The sequence below is a fragment of the Podarcis vaucheri genome (assembly GCF_965113315.1).
Source record: "Podarcis vaucheri genome assembly, chromosome: 7".
Classification (NCBI taxonomy): domain Eukaryota; kingdom Metazoa; phylum Chordata; class Lepidosauria; order Squamata; family Lacertidae; genus Podarcis; species Podarcis vaucheri.
In genome coordinates this window covers 53,870,919-53,889,045 of record NC_138765.1, presented here as the reverse complement: position 1 = coordinate 53,889,045, position 18,127 = coordinate 53,870,919, and the positions used below count along the sequence as shown (strand labels likewise).

The window sequence follows — 18,127 nt, the reverse complement described above, 5'->3', positions numbered from 1 at the left end:
CTGGGCTCTTAATTTCTCCAGCTTTGCCGAGGTATTAGTGTTGCGTCCAGTTTAAGAGGTGAACACCATCTTCTTTGTGTACCCAGGCTTCAGTCTTTACCAACCTGGTGCCTGCCAGATGTTTTGGACTACAATTCCCATCATCCCTGGGAGTTGGGACTGATAGGAATTGCATTCCAGAACACTTGGAGGGCACCAAGTTGGCGATGACTGATCCAGACTTTTTGGGCAAAGTGTTCCACATACTCTTGTACTATTAAGTCCTCATGCATGTCTGTTTTTACAGATACAGACAGGGATAGAATCAGTCCATGTCTGGAGTGAGGTTTGAACCCAGATCCCCAAGATTCAACTCTCCCTCCTACAACATACCATCTTGGGCAGGCAAGGTAAAATCTCACCTGTGTCATTCTAGCAGATACCAAGGGTATTTGGGTGGGCAGCTGGGATTCTCTTGCACTAGTTGCTCTGCACTGCAGAAGATCCCAGGCTCATTCCCCAGGCAAGACTGTGAAATATTCCTGCCTGCAACCCTGGAGAGCTGCTGCCAATCAGTGTAGATTACTGTGCTAGTAGGATCAGGTATCTGGCTGTAAAATGCAGTTTCCTTTGCCCTTTAGTGCAGCCCCAGCTGCAGGACAGGCTCATCACATCCAGTACATCCATCAATCTTGACCTGAATAATTTCCTTCCTGCCTTTTGTTTTTATGCAAATTATGTGGGTTTAATCCATACTTCGCCCCACTGAAACCAAAGTTAGACAACTACCGTAAATTTCGCTCCAAAACACGCACTTTTTTGCTCCAAGAAAGTAAGGGAAAATGCCTGTGCGTGTTAAGGAGCGAATGCACGGATCAGAGCCATGGCTGCCGTCAGTCAGGCAAAGCGGGAGCCACTTACACGCTCTACGAGGCTCTCACTTTGCTTTCTTTAAAGCGACCTGGAGCCAGGAAGGAGGGAGGGAAGGAGAGCCATAGCAGCAAAGCCGGCAGCAGCCGCTTACAGGGGAGGAGGGACAGACGCTAGCAAAGGTCTGCACGCTCTCTAAACAGAGCAATGAGGCTGCAGAGAGACGGCAGGAAAGATAAAATTTAAGCAACCAGCAGCAAAATAAAACCAACCTCGAGCTCTGAGCCACGCAGTGAAAACCAGGAAGTAAAAAAAAAGGCTGGGGAGGGCATGAGGGAGAGGAGAAAACTTCGCAAATCCCCGCGTCTCAGCTGATCGGCTGGGCTGGAGCAGCTTGTTTTCAGGCAGGATAGATTTGAGCATTGTCTGGGTCCTAGTGCCCCTACCGCTTTTTTGTGCTCTATTCTATTGCTGCTGGTGGCTGCTTATCATTCAGGCTGCAAGGAGGAGCACTAATGGCGAATCCCCTGCAATCCAAGTCCTCCTCACTTGCTCAAATCTATTCTGCCTCAAAACAAGGAGCGGAAGGAAAAGGCTGCAAACTGTTAAATGGAAAAAAACCCAGGCACAGGGCAAATACCTTAAGTATACCTTTAAAGCAACAGTGCTCTTTCCCTCCCTCCTCCCCGCGGAAAACCTCCTTGTCCCTTGAGTTCTTTTCCTTCCCTCCCCACTTAAAACGTGGTTACAAAGCACGGATCCACATGGATCCTCAGGATTTTTGCATTGGGCTACCCCAAACTCACTGTCAGATCACATGTCTGTGGCCACAGCATGAACCATAAAAATCATACATCCACTGTTTCATTTAGAATATTTTTTCCTCGTTTTCCTCCTCTAAAAACTACATGCGTGTTATGGTCAGATGCGTGTTATAGAGCGAAAAATACGGTAACTTGCCACTTGATTTCATTGGGACTAAAGCATAACTAGTTTAGTCTGGATCCAACTCTGTTCTTCCCCCTGCCCCTTTTATACCACATTAAATGCACAGCCTTGGATATATGCTGCCGCCTTGTGTGTTTTCAAGAATAGAGCAATGCCAGATCTATACCACAAGCTTTTATTGAAAAATGCAAGCTTCAGCCATGAAGACGCCAGACGTGGCTGGCCTGACTCACTCACCTTTCAAGGTCTTAATGCTGGCTTCTCTGCTTAGCTTCTAAAACCAAATAATGGGGGTTGGTATCCAGGTGTACATCACCTCGAGCACCCCTTTTTTTGGTTCACTTAGTGGTCCCTCCTCTTAATTCAAAGGAACTGTGAGGACTGAACTGGGATTAGGCATTGGATAAAATGCTCTGAGTGGCCATAACACGCCAAAAGAACTAAGTTCTTCCCTTAAGGGAGAGCTCGGAGCATCTGTTCCTACTTTCTACCTCTAGCATTTTGCAACCTCTCTCCACACAAGCACAGGTCCCATGCAAAGGTCATGAAGGAATAGACTGCATCCACAGAGAAGAATCCATTTTCTAACACACAGCATCAACAGATCTTGTAAATAACCCCTCTTCTTTCCCTTCACCGGGTGTGGTGAATTTTTGACCCTTGAGATGCTGAGCCGCAGCTCTTATTATTCATAGCCATTGACCAGGCTTGTTGCGGCTGATGGGATTTGTAGTTCAACATCTAGACCATGGGTAGGCAAACTAAGGCCCGGGGGCCAGATCCGGCCTAATCACCTTCTAAATCTGGCCCGTGGACGGTCCAGGAATCAGCATGTTTTTACATGAGTAGAATGTGTCCTTTTATTTAAAATGCATCCTTGGGTTATCTGTGGGGCCTGTCTAGTATTTTTACATGAGTAGAATGTGTGCTTTTGTTTAAAATGCATCTCTGGGTTATTTGTGGGGCATAGGGATTCCTTCATTATTTTTTTCAAAATAGAGTCTGCCCCCCCCCAATGTCTGAGGGACAGTGGACCGCCCCCCTGCTGAAAAAGTTTGCTGACCCCTGATCTAGACACTCAAATGGTTACCCACACCTGGTTTACACACACAAATACATGTGCCGTATTCTCTACAATACTACAAGGCCAGGCATGTTAGCATCCCACAGGTGTTTTCCTTCATGTTTTGGTGAGGCTCTTCCATGAAGCTTGTCTTGACAAATGCCGAATTGTATGAGGGAGGGCAGGGATAGTGTGTTCACCACCACTCTGTGTGTGCGTGCATTCACTACAACTGCTCTGTGTATCTAGTGCCACTGCCATTAGGTGCTGTCCAGTAGGGATGGAGAACAGCAACTCTTGGCAGCTGTGACCACCATGGTCAATAAGTTTGGGATAATTGGCAGCTGAATTGCATCAACATTTGACTGCAGGTTGCCCGTCCCTGCCATACAGAATCACCAAAGTGATGCAGTTCCAACCCCAGTGAGCATATCTTGGGAAAGAGGCATGAATAGGGTACAAAATTCCCAAACAGCCCCGAAGCTCACTGTGCAACCTTGGACCAGTTGCTGCTGTGAGGATAAAATGGGGGAAAGGGAAACCCTCATATGCCACCTGGAGCTTGGAGGGGAGGTGGGATGTAGATGCAATAAAATAAAGATGAGGTCTGGGGAGAGGGAGATGAACATTTACAAGCTTGTCTTATGCTGAGTTGGACTATCTATTCCAGCATTGTTTCTTGACTCACGGGCATGCTTATGGTGATTTTGTTGTTTTATCACTTTTTTTTGCCACCGTGGGCTCCTTTGGGAGGAAGGAATAAATTGAATAAATGAATGACTAATAAACCGGGATGTGCTGTGATTGAAGCTGGAACCTCTTCAGTCCAAGCCACATATTCTGCTGCTGAGTTATAGCTTCACTCCAGGCTATGCCTATGAACATAAGAAGAACCCTGCTGGGTCGGGCCAAAGACTCCCCTCAAATTGGCATTCTTTTATTGGCAATTTGCAGAGTTGGAGGCATAAATAGGAGACAGCCATGCACAGCAATAAAGAGTGCAAGGTGAGAGTTCCCAGAGTCCCTGACAGCATCAGCTTTGTGGCTTCCAGATGTTTTGGGCTAGCTGCGACTGGTGGAAGAAGACAGGCTAGTGAAGTTTGCTACATATACAAACAGGTGCACAGCGAACTTTCGTCTTGCACCACTAGGTGTCACCAGCAATTTGCTGAAACTTGCTCACCAGACAGAGGCTGATCAAAAGGGCTGAAATCCCAGCTGCTTGTAGCACAGCCACAGCTTGCAGGGAGGTCATGGCAGGGAGCAGAGAAGATTAGCAGCAGCTGCAGCAGAGGTAACCTACTGTTTTATTACATTTAGACTCTGCTTTTCCATGTAAAGTGACCAAGGTGGCTTAACAATTAAAAGCTACTTCTAGCCCCCTTGGGATCAGCTGGGGATCTGGAGAAAATATGTCGTCTTTTCTGCTTAGTGTGTGACCAGTGTCTTGCTATTCTGGAAATATTAATTACCAGGGTGAGAATGGAATGGGACACTTTGTTTAACACCTTTGTGCCGATCCTTCCTCTTAAGATGCTCAGAGGGCTGTTTTAGCCATGCATCATGAGGTTTGCTCACTTTGGTTTCTGCTGCAAAGATTGTGAAAGAGTTGTCACTTCCTCATTGCAAGGTTTCAATTTCTTCACTGGAAAGAAAGCGTGTTTCTGGCTCAAGGCACTCTGAATTTTGCAAGACCTGGAAACACAAGAAACGGCCTCACCTGGTATCAGATCATTGATCCATCTAGCTCAGGGTGGTCTATTATTTATTTATTGCATTTATATTCCATTTTTTTCCTCCAAGGAGCTCAAGGTGACAGAGACGCACATCCCCCTGTCTGAATCCTTGCAGCAGATGTTGGACACCCCACTGCCTCAAACAAGCAGGTGCTGCTCCCTCTTCCCTTGTTAAATGATCAACCTGACAACCAGGAAGGTGACGGTTTGCGTCCCCATCAAGGGGCTGTTCTTCTCCACTGCCACTCAAATGTCTTGCAGAGAGGGAAAGCAAAAATTGCTTGGGGGCTGGATCAGGTGTATACAATACAGGGCTAGATAGACCCAAGAGGCTGACTCAATATAGAGCAGTGTTTCCTTCCCATAAAAATAATTTTTAAAAGGAGTTCTCAGAACAGTCACAGTTGAGGGCGACCCCTGCCAACAATTATTTTGATGATGGCAGGCTATTTCCTGCAGTTAACCCTGGGATTTGATCCACATGGACAAAGTTTCACAGGATCTGTTGCTGCAGCTCAGCTTGCCATGTTCTAAAGATTTGTTTTGCTGGAATAATCAGCTGGTGAGACAAAAGCTGGCTGTGTTGTGTCCTCTCAGAGCACTTTGGAGCGATGAAATAGCATCCTGATTCACCTCTGCAAACAAGAATTTGAAGTGGGTCAAATTGCCAAACAGTCCAGAGATATAAAGAGCAATTTTCAGGACATGTCTTAGCACTGGGTGAGATTCTGATGTTTAGCAATTTCTATCACCTGGGGGACAGAATATTTAAAGACAACGTTGACATGAACTAATGTAGTTGTTTTGCTGGAGGGAGAGAACTTCAACGTAGGCTGAAAAAACACAGAACACATTTAAAGCACATTCTCTGCCCCTGCTCCCACAAAAAAAAAAGGATCCTGGGAACTGTAGTTTGTTAAGGATGCTGGGAATTGTAGCTGTTCCTGGGATTGTTGTGTGTGTGTGTGTGTGTGTAAGGGGGGGAATGAGCATTAAATGAATGGTATGCATACAGCCAACGTGTCCCAGTAGACAGAACCAGCCTTTGCCCTGCAATACTTGTGTTAAGATTCACCGTGACTAGTCTGACGGGCTCCCCAGTCCCCCAGTCTGTTGAGGTGCAGTGACAAGCTTCTTGCGGGAGTGGAGGCTGTTTGGAGCAAGCACAGCAGCACTTGTCAAACACACTTGGCAAGCTGAAACCTGATATAGGATACAATCAGAGGTAGTAGCCGAAAGAAAGCTGCTTGACCGGAATGTGCTTGCTCCTTCTCTGTCTCAGCTGCTAGAGTGCTAATAATCTTTCCTCTCTCTTCCCCAGATTCTCTCTCCCTGCCCAGATGAGTAAATTGATAAGTGCTCCATTTACAGACAGGGAGGGGCCCTTAGAACAAAGGGCCTTTTTATCAGCAGCCACTCTGTCCCAACTGTGCAACCTCAACTGCTGTCTCTGAGCCTTCTCACTGGGCAAAGTTAAAAGGAAGGCCTCTTCTTGACTCTGCACTCCCTGCCCCTGCCCCTGCCCCCCCATCACCATTTAGGAATTAACATTTAAATCTGCATTGCAACATGGAGACATTTCCCCACCCCACCCCCACTACCTTGGGAAAGGTGAGTCTAAGAGGCAGGAAGCCAGGGAGGGAAAGCTGACCAGCCCCTGGGATCATGTGACTCTCAGGCAAGGTGTTTCTAGGACTTTAGGTGGCTGGTGAGTGGTTTCAAACTCTGTGTCTGTTTTTATGCAATAACAGATGGGAAGGCCGCTCCTCACTTCCCTAAAAGGCAACTGCAAAGCTCTACCACCAGCAGTTCGTTCTGCTATGGAGTAATATCTAAAACACTATTTTATATTTTTTTTGGGGGGAAGCATGGGGATTTTTAAAGACTAGAAATAGGGAGGGGTTGTAGCTCAGTGGTTGAGCAGCTGCTTTGCACAGAGCAGGACCCAGGTTCAAACCATGATGTCTCCACATAAGACTGTGGATGTGCCTTGTCTGAAACACAAACAAGAGAGCCACTATGTGTTAGCAGTGCTGAGCTAGATGGCCTGCCTTGGTATAATAAGACAACTTCCTATTTTCCTAAAAACAAAAGGAAGTAGCTGTAAGCAGGTTGGAGTTTACATTTGGGTGCAGATCCTGGGTTTGGAGGGGGCTCTTTGCGAAAGAATATTGGGTCAAATTGCAGCACCTGTCTGTTCTAGTTTTCATATTACAAGGGCACACCAAGCTAAATGGTGCACTCGTCAGTCCAGGTAAAGGGCCCATCTTTCCTGGGTCCTGCAGTCTCTTCCTTAATGTAGTGGGAGAGGCCATCCAATAAAGATGACATGGGCGTAGCCAGGATTTTTTTTGGGGGGGGGGCAAGCCTTTTGTTAGGAAGTGCAGGTCTTGTTGGGGGGCAGCAGAACCTTAGTTAGCTATGTTTTTATTTATTTTTATTGATGGGGGGCAGCTGCTCCTCCCTGCTCCCCCTTGGCTGTGCTCATGGGAGCTGAATGCAGGAAAATGCAGGGCAGACAAAAGGAAGCACTTCTCAACAAAGTGAAGTTAAACTGCCAAACTGGCTCCTACAGTTTGTAGTGATAGTATAGCTGTAAAAGGCTTGGGTAAATTCATGGAGGACAAGGCTGTGTTCTACACCCACTGTAGGAGACAGTGATGCTTCTGAAAGCCAGTGGCTAAAAACCACAGGAGGGAGGGAGATCACATCCTGCTTGCAGGCTTCCTGTGGGCATCTGGTTGGCATCTGAAGAGGGGGGGGGGCTAGATGGGACTTTGGTCTAATCCAGCTTCAGGGCAGAAGCACAGCCAAGAGGCAGCTTTGGTCCCTATATGAGTCAGAAGCTGGTGGTGCCCAAGGAAACTTGGTTGAAGGGTGGTTTAAAAAGTGTATTATTACTCTCGCAGGATCAATGACAACAAAGAGTCTTGTGGAATTGCCTTAAAGGCTACCTGTTTTGGCTTAGGGGACTGCAGCCTGTTTTATCAGATGCAGCCCACTCTATCCTCCACAATGTCCAAAGGAAGAATGCTGGACACACACACACAGTAATTTGCAAGGCTGGTGGGTGAGCTTTGCAGAGGAATCTGCCTGGCTTCTCCTTCTAGGGTCCAGGACACAGTACTGGGCTGGATGGCTCGCCCCAAAAAGTCTGCTCCAGCCAGGCTCTTGATCTAAGGGGGTGGGACTTCTGCAATGATCCTCAATCTCCCTCCTGCTTTTGAAGGGAGAAAAGGCTTTTATTTTGCCCACAGCACTCACACTTCGGAACTCCCTGCCTATCACAATCAGGCAGGTGTCTTCAATGACTCTTTTGGGCACCTGCTAAACTATTTTTGTTTAGGCAAATCTACCCAGACATGCAGAATGTTGTAATGTGCTTTAATCTTCTGTTTTGTTTTTGTTTTTAGTTTATCGTTTATTTTAATTATTTTTGACTAATATAGAGAGTAATTTTAACTGGGATTTTTTCTTACTGATAACTTTATTGTTTTATCCTTTTTGTAAACCGCTTTGAAATTTTATTGCTATCACGCGAATATATGTTGCCAACCCACCACCTTATTTTCTCAGGTAAATCAACAGGCAAATCTTAGGGAAACGTGTCCGGAATCTTTTGAAGAATCCAACCGGTACGCCTGCTTGGTGTCCTTACGCGACGGGGCGGACGAGAACCAGTAGGCGGCGCTGAGGAAGAGGAAAGGCTTGTGTCTGCGTCGGCGAGCGGGCCGTCTAAAAAGCGGGAGCCGCAAGCAGCCCTCCTTATCCCGGCTGCTTTCCCTCGACGGCTCTCTTGGCGCAGTCAGGCCGAGAGGGAGGAAGCGAGCGGCGGCACCGGGGCGAGGACCGTCGAGGGTCGCTGCTTCGCCGTGCGCTCCCCGGTCCTTTCCTCCTTCCCGTGCTCCCAGGGGAGGCTCCCTCCGGCCGGCCTCCTTAAGCACCCGCCCCACCGCGGCCGCCTAACTAGCGAGCCAGCCCGGCGGCGCTGCTCTTTTGCTCCAGGTGGCCGTCCTGCCCGCGGCGCATGGACTTCGACGGGCAGCTGCTGCGGCAGGTGGGCGGCTTCGGGCGGCGCGCCCGGCTCCTGGCTGCCGCCTCGTGGCTGCCCAACGTGCCGCTGGCGCTCGGCCTGGCCGCGGGGCTCCTGCTGGCCGCCACCCCGCAGCACCGCTGCCGCCCGGACCCGGCGCTGCTGCCGCCCGAGCTGCGCAACGCCAGCGGGCCCGAGCTGCTCAACGCCTCCACCCCGCCCGGCAGCCACTGCCTGCTCTACCGCTACCCGCCGCCCGGGGGCGGCCTCGAGCCCAACGGGACCGGCCCTTGCACCCGCGGCTGGGAGTACGTCCTGCCTGAGGCCGGCCTCCTCTCCACCGTCGTGACGCAGGTCCGTGGGTCAGAAGGGTGCCTCTGAGGATGTGCAGAGTGGCCCTAGGAAAGGGACGGAAGCGGGAGGCCCTGGTCCACCTGCCCAAATGACGCCGTGGGTTCTGACCTAGGCAAAACCTCTCGCACATTTTGTAAAGAGCGGGGAGGGGCTTGGCCTGGGCCTCCAGATTAAAGTAGGCCTCAAATTTAGGGTTAATTTTAAAGTTAAAAATTATCTTGTTACATTTTTGCATTTGATAATTTTTGCAGCTTGCTTTTATGCAGGGGTGAGGAAGGCATTTAAACAAATAAGAGCTGCCATTTGGTAAAATCCATGGTTTTTGTTGAACATGAAATTTATTACGGTCAGAGACCAGCTTGATGGTTTTTGTTGTTAACTGATTTTTAGATCATTTTGCTTTTGTGTGCCATTATTTTTAAATTTATTATGGCTGAGGCCCCAAAAGCTAGAAGTGGCCCCTGGGCATCGCTATATCTATGAGAAGACCTAAAGGCAGGCAACACCACCAGCCTCCTGATTGTGAAAACTCTCCTCCCTTTTTCTTCTAGTGGGACTTGGTCTGTGCCAACCACTGGCAGGTGCCCCTGGAGCAAACCACCCACCTCCTGGGGTGGTTGATTGGTTACATGGCTTTTGGATCGGCCTGTGACAGGTAAAATATTTCCCCATCACAATGCTGCTTTGCCCTTCCTTGAGTTTGTAGCAAGCCTTGCCTGAAGGCTGTGAATCCTCAGTGAGGATTGGAATCTTCTTACCATGTTCTTAATTAGCATCCCAGCGAACCCAATACACTCTTTGTGTACAGCTACTGTATGGTGTTGTGGTGCTGCAGTCTTGTTGAACCAGGATGTTCTTATCCCCAAGGGAAGTGAATGTAATGCTCAGTGGTAGGGCACTGGTTTTGCATGGAGTGGAGCCCAGGTTCAATTCCAGTTGTTTTTGTTTTAATGATAAAATGGCAAGTGGCAGGGAAGATCCTTCTCTTGCTGAGACCCTGGAGAGAGTGTTGTCGCTCAGAGTCAATGCTAATAGTCAAGAGCAACAAAACAGTTCAACTTGGTATTAGAGCCAGTGTGGTGTAGTGGTTAGAGTCCAGTCCAGCATGCATCTTGTTCAGCATCCTGTTTTCACTGTGGCCCCCCCCCCCAGATGCTTGTGAGAAACCCTCAAACAGGACCTAAGAACAAGAGCACTCTCCCCTCCTGCAATTTCCAGCAACTGGCAGTGAAAAGCATTATTTTCTCTGGCCATGAAGGAAGAGCACAGCCGTTGTGGCTAGTAGCCGCTGGTAGCTTTATTGCCCATGGATTTGTGTCCTGTGGGAGTGAGTTCCACCATTCCATAACATTGCTATTGCAAAGGACTTTTCAAAAGTCCAAGTTTAAAAAGCCAGACTCCCTTGCTTGCACACCCGCGGACTGGTAACTGAACTGGCCACTTCTACCCAGGGGGCTGGAGTGTTTGAGCAGAGATGCAGCCAGTGAGAGCTGTAGACTTTGTACTGGGGCATCTGGCAGAGAGCAGGATGCTGGACTTAGATGGATGGGCCTTTGGCTCTCCTGTAGAACCCCCCCAACTTTGTATCCTTACTCACTGCTCTCCTTTGATTTTCTAGGTTTGGCCGCCGGGCCACTTTCATCTCCTCCTTGATGCTGTCCATCCCTCTGGGCATTGCCGTGGCGCTGGCTGTGAATTATGTTATGCTTGTACTTACCCGGCTGCTCTTTGGGGCACTGCTGGCTGGCACCTTCCTCTCCCTCTATGTTGCAAGTGAGTTGCCCTCTTTGCTACCCCACATCCTTATTGGGTCCTCTGCAGTTGCCTCTGCTTTCATATAATGGGTTGGGAATTCTGGATCTTTGCCAAAGCAGAGACCTGTGTGTCTCCCAGGCTACCACCAAACTCTGCCTGCCATGTGCACCTCTCCTGTACATTCTGCCCCCGACTCCATTTCTTGTGTTTCTCACTGGCTTTTCCTTCCCAGGGCTGGAGTTGTGCGACCCTCCGCACCGCCTGGCAGTCACCATGGGCGCTGGTTTCTTCTGGGTGGCTGGGGAGCTGCTCTTGCCAGGGCTGGCGGTGGCTTGCAAGGAGTGGCGGCTCCTCCAGGGGACAATAGTGTTGGGACTCACTCTGCTGGCTGCCTGCTGGTGGTAAGTCTGCCTCTCAGCCCTGAATATGAAGGGGGTGGGAAGCCTTACAATGGAGACACATGACTCCTTGAAATGAGAGGCACAACAAGCATTGCGGACCTCATGTCAGTGAGGAGATCAGTGTGGTTCTCACCCTCCCGCCGCACTTTGAGAAAACTCTTCCCAGGGTGGGAACTCCCTGTAATTTTCCTGGTGCCTTAAAATATGGGTAGGGAACCTTTTTCTGCCCAAGGGCCACATTATCTTCTAGACAACCTTCTGAGGGCCACATTCCATTAGATAGAAGCAAAGGCAGGCAGAGCAACACACATTAGACCAGTTTTGGCACCGACATCTCTCTCTTTCCTCCATCCAGGGAAGCAAGAGGCATTATCAGAGTTCAGGGGCACATTCCAGCCAGGCAAAAAACACTCAGGACCTGAAGTTGACCGAGTGTGGGGTGTGGCCTGGGGAGAGTTACGAGGGCCAAATGGAGGGTCATATTCAGCCCCTGAGCCTGAGGTTCCCCAGCCCTGCTTTCTCAGAATAAGTAATCTATGCCTATCTGACAAAAGTCCTGCAGCACCAAGAGCTGTGTTAAAGTTGCTCAATCCCCTAACCTGGTGCCCTACAAAACTTTCACCTGACGCTACGCTGTGGTATTGCACATGTGTGCATTGTTAAATATTGCCCACTGAATGTAGCCAAAACACAGTGGTACAGCACACCCAAGGTGGGAAGGGACCCTTGCCCGATGGTGACGGGGTCAGAGGGCAGCGCTTATCCTGTGGCTGCCTGCTGCTGCACATGCATCCCCACTCCTGCTCTGTACATGCTGCCTCCTTTGCAAGATTTCCTTGCAACCCTTCCAGGCAGGAGAGGGTGCTGCTGCCAGCCACTCTGAAGCCTCAGCCCACTTGGCACTTCCTCAGCCTTGCAGAGGTCGCTGCCTGAGTGACCTCTTGGTGCTGAGCAAGCCCTCTTCACTAGAGCACCCCCTTGGCAGAGCCCTTCAGTTCAAGGGCTGAGGGAACACACTTGATCCAGCTGCAACTTGGAGCAGCTTCCTTTAGGCTTGAGCAATGTGGGGTGTGTACTGCAGAGGAAGGAGTGGATGTTTAAACATTGCAGGGAAAGGGAGAGTCATGCTGGGACACTTAGGGGAGAGGCCCTGGATCCATACAAGAAAGCACTAAAAAGCACACTTCCCCATCTTTCTCTCTGCACTGCACAAAGGCAGTGTCCCCAGTTTGAAACCACAAGAGGGTACGGGCCCCTCCAGACAAAGGTGGTATTGCGGGTGTCTTCTGCAACATGTTTTGACATAATAGTAGTGCATCAGTAGCAGGTTTGTTCTACTTAATTTTTCTCTGCCATCCTACCCCAATGCTGCCACATTATTGCTCTCCAGAGGGGCCATAGCACAGCAAAAGCAGGGCAAAAAATAAACCAGAACACTTGCGGTATAAGACATTTCAGGGCTGTGCACTGTTTGGAAATGAAGCAGTGTGACTGTTCCAAAACACCTTCAGGCACAAACAGTATTGAGTGTGGGATCCGGTGTGATGGTCCTGTTAGCATGATGAGCACAAATCCTCATGAACACCCAATAAAATGGATGTCCGGAAGGGGGGACCCCAAGTTGCTGTTATGTAATACAAATGACTCCCTCACCCTTTCCTCCCTCTCTTCCTTCTGGATTTTAAAACACTTTCTGGTTGGCGGGCAGAGGCCATTAGTATGGCTCACTGACCTAGCAGCAAAAGGCTGCACAGTTCAGCTGTTTCTCGCTACTTGAGATGTGGCAAGTTGACTGTTCTTCTGAAAAGCCCCCATCTCACCACACAAGCCACACTTCCTTAAACACCACCTAAGGAGAGTTTTCAGTGTCATATGCCCTCCAGGCTCCCTGCCCCCAGAGATCTTCTGAATTGGTTCATGCTTGGGAACATAACAACCATCAGCTTTACCCCCCCCACCAAAATTATTAATAATAAGAATAAGAATACCTGTTTTAGATTTTTAATAAACTTTTGGTTGTATTCTCCCTCCCTCTTCTCCCCTGAAAGTTTTGCCTTGTTCATTTTTGCACAGTGTGGTTGTGGTTACCCCTGTTTGTGTAGGCTGTAGCCAAGAGACTGGGCTTCCCAAGAATATCCAGCAAGTTTTGGGTAGTTGCTCTCCATGTGGGGATACACTGTCCAGAATGAAGGAGCAGCTACGCTCCAGCTCTGCCTGCCAGGATGCCACCGGTCATGCCAGCAGTGCTTGTTCTTCTTTTTTGGGAGCAGGTGTCCTGCCCTCTCCCCTGAGTCTAGCCGCTGGCTCTTGGCCACTCAGCAGCTTGAGGAAGGCAAGCAGGTTCTGCGCGATTTAGCCGAGGGCAATGGAATCCGCCTGGAGGATGACTCCTACACTTGGGAGCACCTGTTTGCAGGTGAGGTCTGAGGGGCTAGGCTTGGCCCTCACTCTAAGCCTTGCTGCTTTATCAGTTTCTGGCTTGGAGCAATGGGGTGCTGGGTGCTCATTTGGATCTGAGGTTGGTGGGGCTGGTGAATATCTGCCCTGCCAGGTTACTTTGGGTGCAAGGTATGCCATCCCCATGTAACCGGAGGCTGGAAAAAGCACTAGTTGCCTTTTCGGGATCAATACCTCTTGACCCACTGTGAGAAGCAGGTGTGCAAGCCGTTAACATAGGTGGATGTGTTTCTTTGATGTGGGTGGAGTTTTTTGGTCCCCTTGGGGGAGCCTGTCACCTTCCAGGTGAAGATAGACTTCCATCCCCCATGAGTGTTAGTCATGCTGGATGGGGCTGTTGGGAGTTGTGAGTCCAACATCGCCTAGAGCACAGCTGGAGAAACTTTCCCCCTACCCCATCAAGCAGGCCAGATCCCTGTAACTGCCCTCTCAGGCCAAATTTGACAGGAAGCAGGACTGTCTATCTGTTACCTGATATCACAGTGGCTTCTCTTTGAAGGTGTACTCTCAGCACCCCTTCAAAGGGGCTTGCTCCAGGGGCAGGCAGCACTTTCCATTGAAGCCAGGGTGAAAACCTGAGAGTCTCTTTCTTTCCCATTTTAGCAGCAGTTTCAGTGCAAGCTTTCTCCTGCTGAGGAACAAGGTGCACTGATGGTAGTGGGAGCCCACCTTCCTCCGGCAGAGGAACAATCAGGAGCTACCCTTAAGCTCCCATTTGTTCATTGGAAGTTACACATGTGGTGTCATACGATGTCAGTTGTGGGGCAAGTAGGTGATGGTTTCTCAGGAACAGCCTCCTGGGCCACATTTGGCACATGGGCCAGAAGTTCCCCATCCCTGCCCAAGAGGATAAGCATTACTTGTGAATAACTCAGGACAGATAGCAAAGAGGATCCACACATATGTCTGTGAAATGATGGAAGAGGACCTTTTTGGCTTTGGCACACCCAAGGATTCTTGGCTGCCCTTTAGGCACCTGCTACTGACCTTGAAAATGTAAATAAATCTCAAGGCTTCTTAATCCATTCTTCTGACATTTTTATTTGCTGTTTGGTCTGTGGTTTTTCCTGCATTGTTGAGAGATTATTTCATTGTGTTAACGTTTTGCTGTTAGTTGCCCTGAGAGTATAATTGAATGCCAGTATGTACATTCTTCATGTCAATTAGTTTTTTAAAAATATGCTGCAGGTATCCTGGATTAGTGGTGCTGGTTGTCTCACAATATGTTTTTAATTCTGTCTCCAGAGCTGGACAACCTGTCTGGAGGGGCCCCTCGGCCACAGTACTACAGCATCTGCAAGATCTTCCGCACCCGGGTCATTTGGAAGAACAGCCTTATCCTGGGTTTCACTGTGTAAGAGCCTGATATGTTGTGGGTTCTTTGAGAACTGGTTGTGGGACCTGGGAGCTGTGCTGGGAAGTGTTGGCAGCCACTCTGAAGTTGCGGTGGTGGTGAAATCCCCCAGCATTGACGATTAGTTGTAATGTCTTCCTGGAACCTCCACGTCCAGAGGCAGCCTACCTTTGCATACTGTACCAATTGCTAGTGGCCAACAGTGGGAAGAGGGCTGCTGCCTCCCCGCCCTGCTGCCAGTAGGCTTCCCAGGGGCATCCAATTGGCCTCTTTACAGACCTATACATTTGATCCTCTTTGCTATCTGTCCTGAGTTACTCACAAGCAATGCTTTTCCTCTTGGGCAGGGATTGGGAACTTCCGGCCCATGTGCCACCCTCTTTATTTGACCCACAGGACCCATATCCCTGCTCATACTGTCAAACTCTAACCCCTGGTCCATCCTCCTAGAGTTACTGCAGAGCATTTTATCATCTCTCTGCCCCCGCCTCCTGTCTCCCCTACCGTCCAGGTTCATTGGGAGTGGGATCCGCCACAGCTTCACCCGCAACCTGACCTCTTACGCACCGGGCTTCTACTTTCCCTACTTCCTGCTGGTGGCGAGTGAGGCGGTTGCACTCCTCTTCCTGTGCCTGACCGTGGACCACTTTGGACGCCGTGCCGCCCTCCTGCTCAGCACCATCCTGACGGGCGTTTCATCGCTGCTGCTACTGGCCTTGACTCAGTGTAAGCAGATGGGGGAGGTGTACCACAAGTTCCCAGAAGAGACCCCCACCCCACCCCTCCCAGGCTCTCTTCTCCTGGCTGGGTTTAGCAGCCACGAGCCATCCTCATCTGTGCACATGCATGTGCGCGAGTTACCTGCTAAGGCAGGGGTTGGGAGCCTTGGGCCTGGAGCTGTGTCCCTCCGAGCCTGTGTACCTGGCTCTGTTTTGACCCCTCCCCGCTCCCCAGTGTGTTTGCTTGGCTGGAACAGTTCTTTGACCTCTGACATGGCCTCTTGCTTGCCTGGTTGGAGGGGTGTGGCAAGTGTGTGGGGAAGTCTGCCTACTGCACCAAAGGGGGAAATGTGTGTATGTCACTCCACCTACTCTGGCCCTCAGGCCCACCCAGCACTGGCATGTGGCCCCTGGAAAGCAGCCCAGAAGGGAATGTGGTTTTGGACTGCCATGGGTTCCTCTCCTGTGCTGTGGTTTGCTCTATGAAGGGCTCTCTGGGCCATCCACTTTGGTTAGCAGCTGGGCAGACCTCCTGCTTAGCCTGCCTGCCTCTCTATTCTTCCTCCCTTAGACCTGATGTCCTGGCTCATTGTGCTGCTCTCTGTCCTGGGGATCCTTGCGTCACAAGCTGTTTCTGCCCTCAGCGTCCTGTTTGCTGGTGAGGTGCTTCCCACCGTGGTCAGGTGAGGCGTCTCTCCTCTCCCTGCATGTGCTGTGCAGGTCTAGACTGTATACTGTAAGCCGTCCTGTGTTCCACTGATGAAGGGTGGTATAGAAATGTAATTATACTGATGAAGATGATAATAGACTGACAGGCCCAGATCCCAGAGTGGGAGGGCGACTGCTGCATTATCTCGGCTGGGGGTTGGGATGGGAGGAACAGGAGAGGCCCAATTTGTGCAGGTCTACCCAGATGAAAGGTCCTACCCAAATAACGGGTCCTGTGAACATTTAAATCCCTGGTTGCCACTGGGGAAGAAGTAGGTCTGTGGTAGAGCATCTGCTTTGCATGCAGGAGGTCATATAAATACAGGAATCTGCCTTCTACGGAGTCTGACCATTAGTCCATCTGGCTGAGCGTTGTTTCAAGGGGTTCGTACCCCTGCTTGCTTTGCTTGCCAACCATGCAAATCCTCCCAACAGGAGCAGTGTGATGACAACCTTACATTATTATGTATATAGGAAGATATACTGTCAGCGGCAGCTCTCTAATTAAGATGTCATTGGGGTGGAATGTGGGAACCTCTGGATGCAAAGCAGCTGCTCTCTAGCACTGGGTGGGCCCCCTCCTGAAGCTCCAGTCATCATTCTCTGATGCTGGGTTGCAGGCCTGCTAAAAGCCTTCCTGGGCATGAGGCCACCCCGGGGAAGAGGCTGCCAGCCAGAGTTTGACACTGATCTGACCTGGCGAAAGGCAGCTCCTTCGTGTGTTTTCTCACACAGCCGCACTAGCCATTAAAAGGAGGAGTGGGCATCTGTTTTGTAACACAAAAAATGCTCAGTAAAAACTACATTTTTTTCCAGGAGTGGGCTTGGGGGAGGGAGGAAGACTTTGGATGTGGCCCACAGAGTTAATCTGGTGGGGAGCCCCACTCTAGCCTTAGCTGCTGAGCTTGTGCCTTATGTAGCCAGACGGGACTTCCTCTCTTCTACCCCCTCACCCTGCCCAGCACTTGTTCCCAACGCTGCTGCCCTTTTCTCTTCTGCAGGGGTGCTGGGCTGGGCCTCATCCTGGCCGCTGGCTTGGTGGGCCAAGCCACAACTCCACTCATGGAGATCCACAACAGCCATGGCTTCTTTCTCCACCATGTGATCTTCGCTTCCTTTGCCATCCTGTCGGTGCTTAGCATCATGCTGCTCCCAGAGAGCACCAGCAGGCCCCTTCCGGACTCTCTGCGGGACGGGGAGAGTCAGCACCGGCCCCCGCTCTTCCGCTCCAGTCAGCGCCAGCGCCACAAGGACCACCTGCCGCTGCTCTCCACCCGCTCCACAGCTGGCCCCTACGACCCCGACAGCTACGCCCGCCTCGTCTCAGCCACCAAGAAGATGCTGGGCTCCCACCATGGAGCCAGCTCTGGTCAAACAAGACCGCTGCTCCCGGCGCGCTCCCGGCACAACAGCACTCTGGAAGGGATGTAGTGGCCTGGACTGCATGCCTTGGGGCAGCGAGGAGGGTGTTTAAGTCCCCCTGCCACCCCATTGAAGGACTGCACCACGTTCGTGAGGCTGTGAGCACAGAGGGCGGCTGGCCGTCACACAGGATCATCTGCCTCTTGCCCCCCAGACGTTTGGGGCTAGTATGGGAGTTGTAGTCCAAAACACCTGGAGGGCGCCAGCTTTTTGGATTCTCCTCTCTCCGTCTCGCAGGGAAAGAGCCACTGCAGCCCTACCCTTGGTGCCTTATAGGCTCTGGTGCCCCCAAGCACTTCTAATAAAAAACTGTGTGACACCTTTGTAG

The 18,127-nt window shown here is 50.4% G+C and overlaps 1 protein-coding gene across 2 annotated transcripts; it reads left to right on the top strand.

Moving 5' to 3' along the window:
• The first annotated feature begins 4,054 nt into the window (after positions 1-4,054).
• SLC22A31 (solute carrier family 22 member 31) lies at positions 4,055-18,126 on the top strand. 2 transcript variants are annotated; one of them, XM_082233088.1, is made up of 10 exons: positions 4,055-4,154; positions 8,173-8,983; positions 9,535-9,638; positions 10,602-10,756; positions 10,971-11,139; positions 13,410-13,555; positions 14,842-14,950; positions 15,462-15,676; positions 16,241-16,352; positions 17,379-18,126. In XM_082233088.1, the coding sequence occupies exons 2-10, from the start codon at positions 8,624-8,626 to the stop codon at positions 17,806-17,808; spliced, it is 1,800 nt and encodes a 599-aa protein (XP_082089214.1). In that variant the 5' UTR covers positions 4,055-4,154; positions 8,173-8,623; the 3' UTR covers positions 17,809-18,126. The 2 variants fall into 2 exon arrangements, with proteins under 2 accessions (XP_082089214.1, XP_082089215.1); XM_082233089.1 differs by lacking the exon at positions 4,055-4,154 and adding an exon at positions 7,329-7,890 and having other exon boundaries at positions 8,185-8,983.
• The last annotated feature ends 1 nt before the right edge of the window (position 18,127 follows it).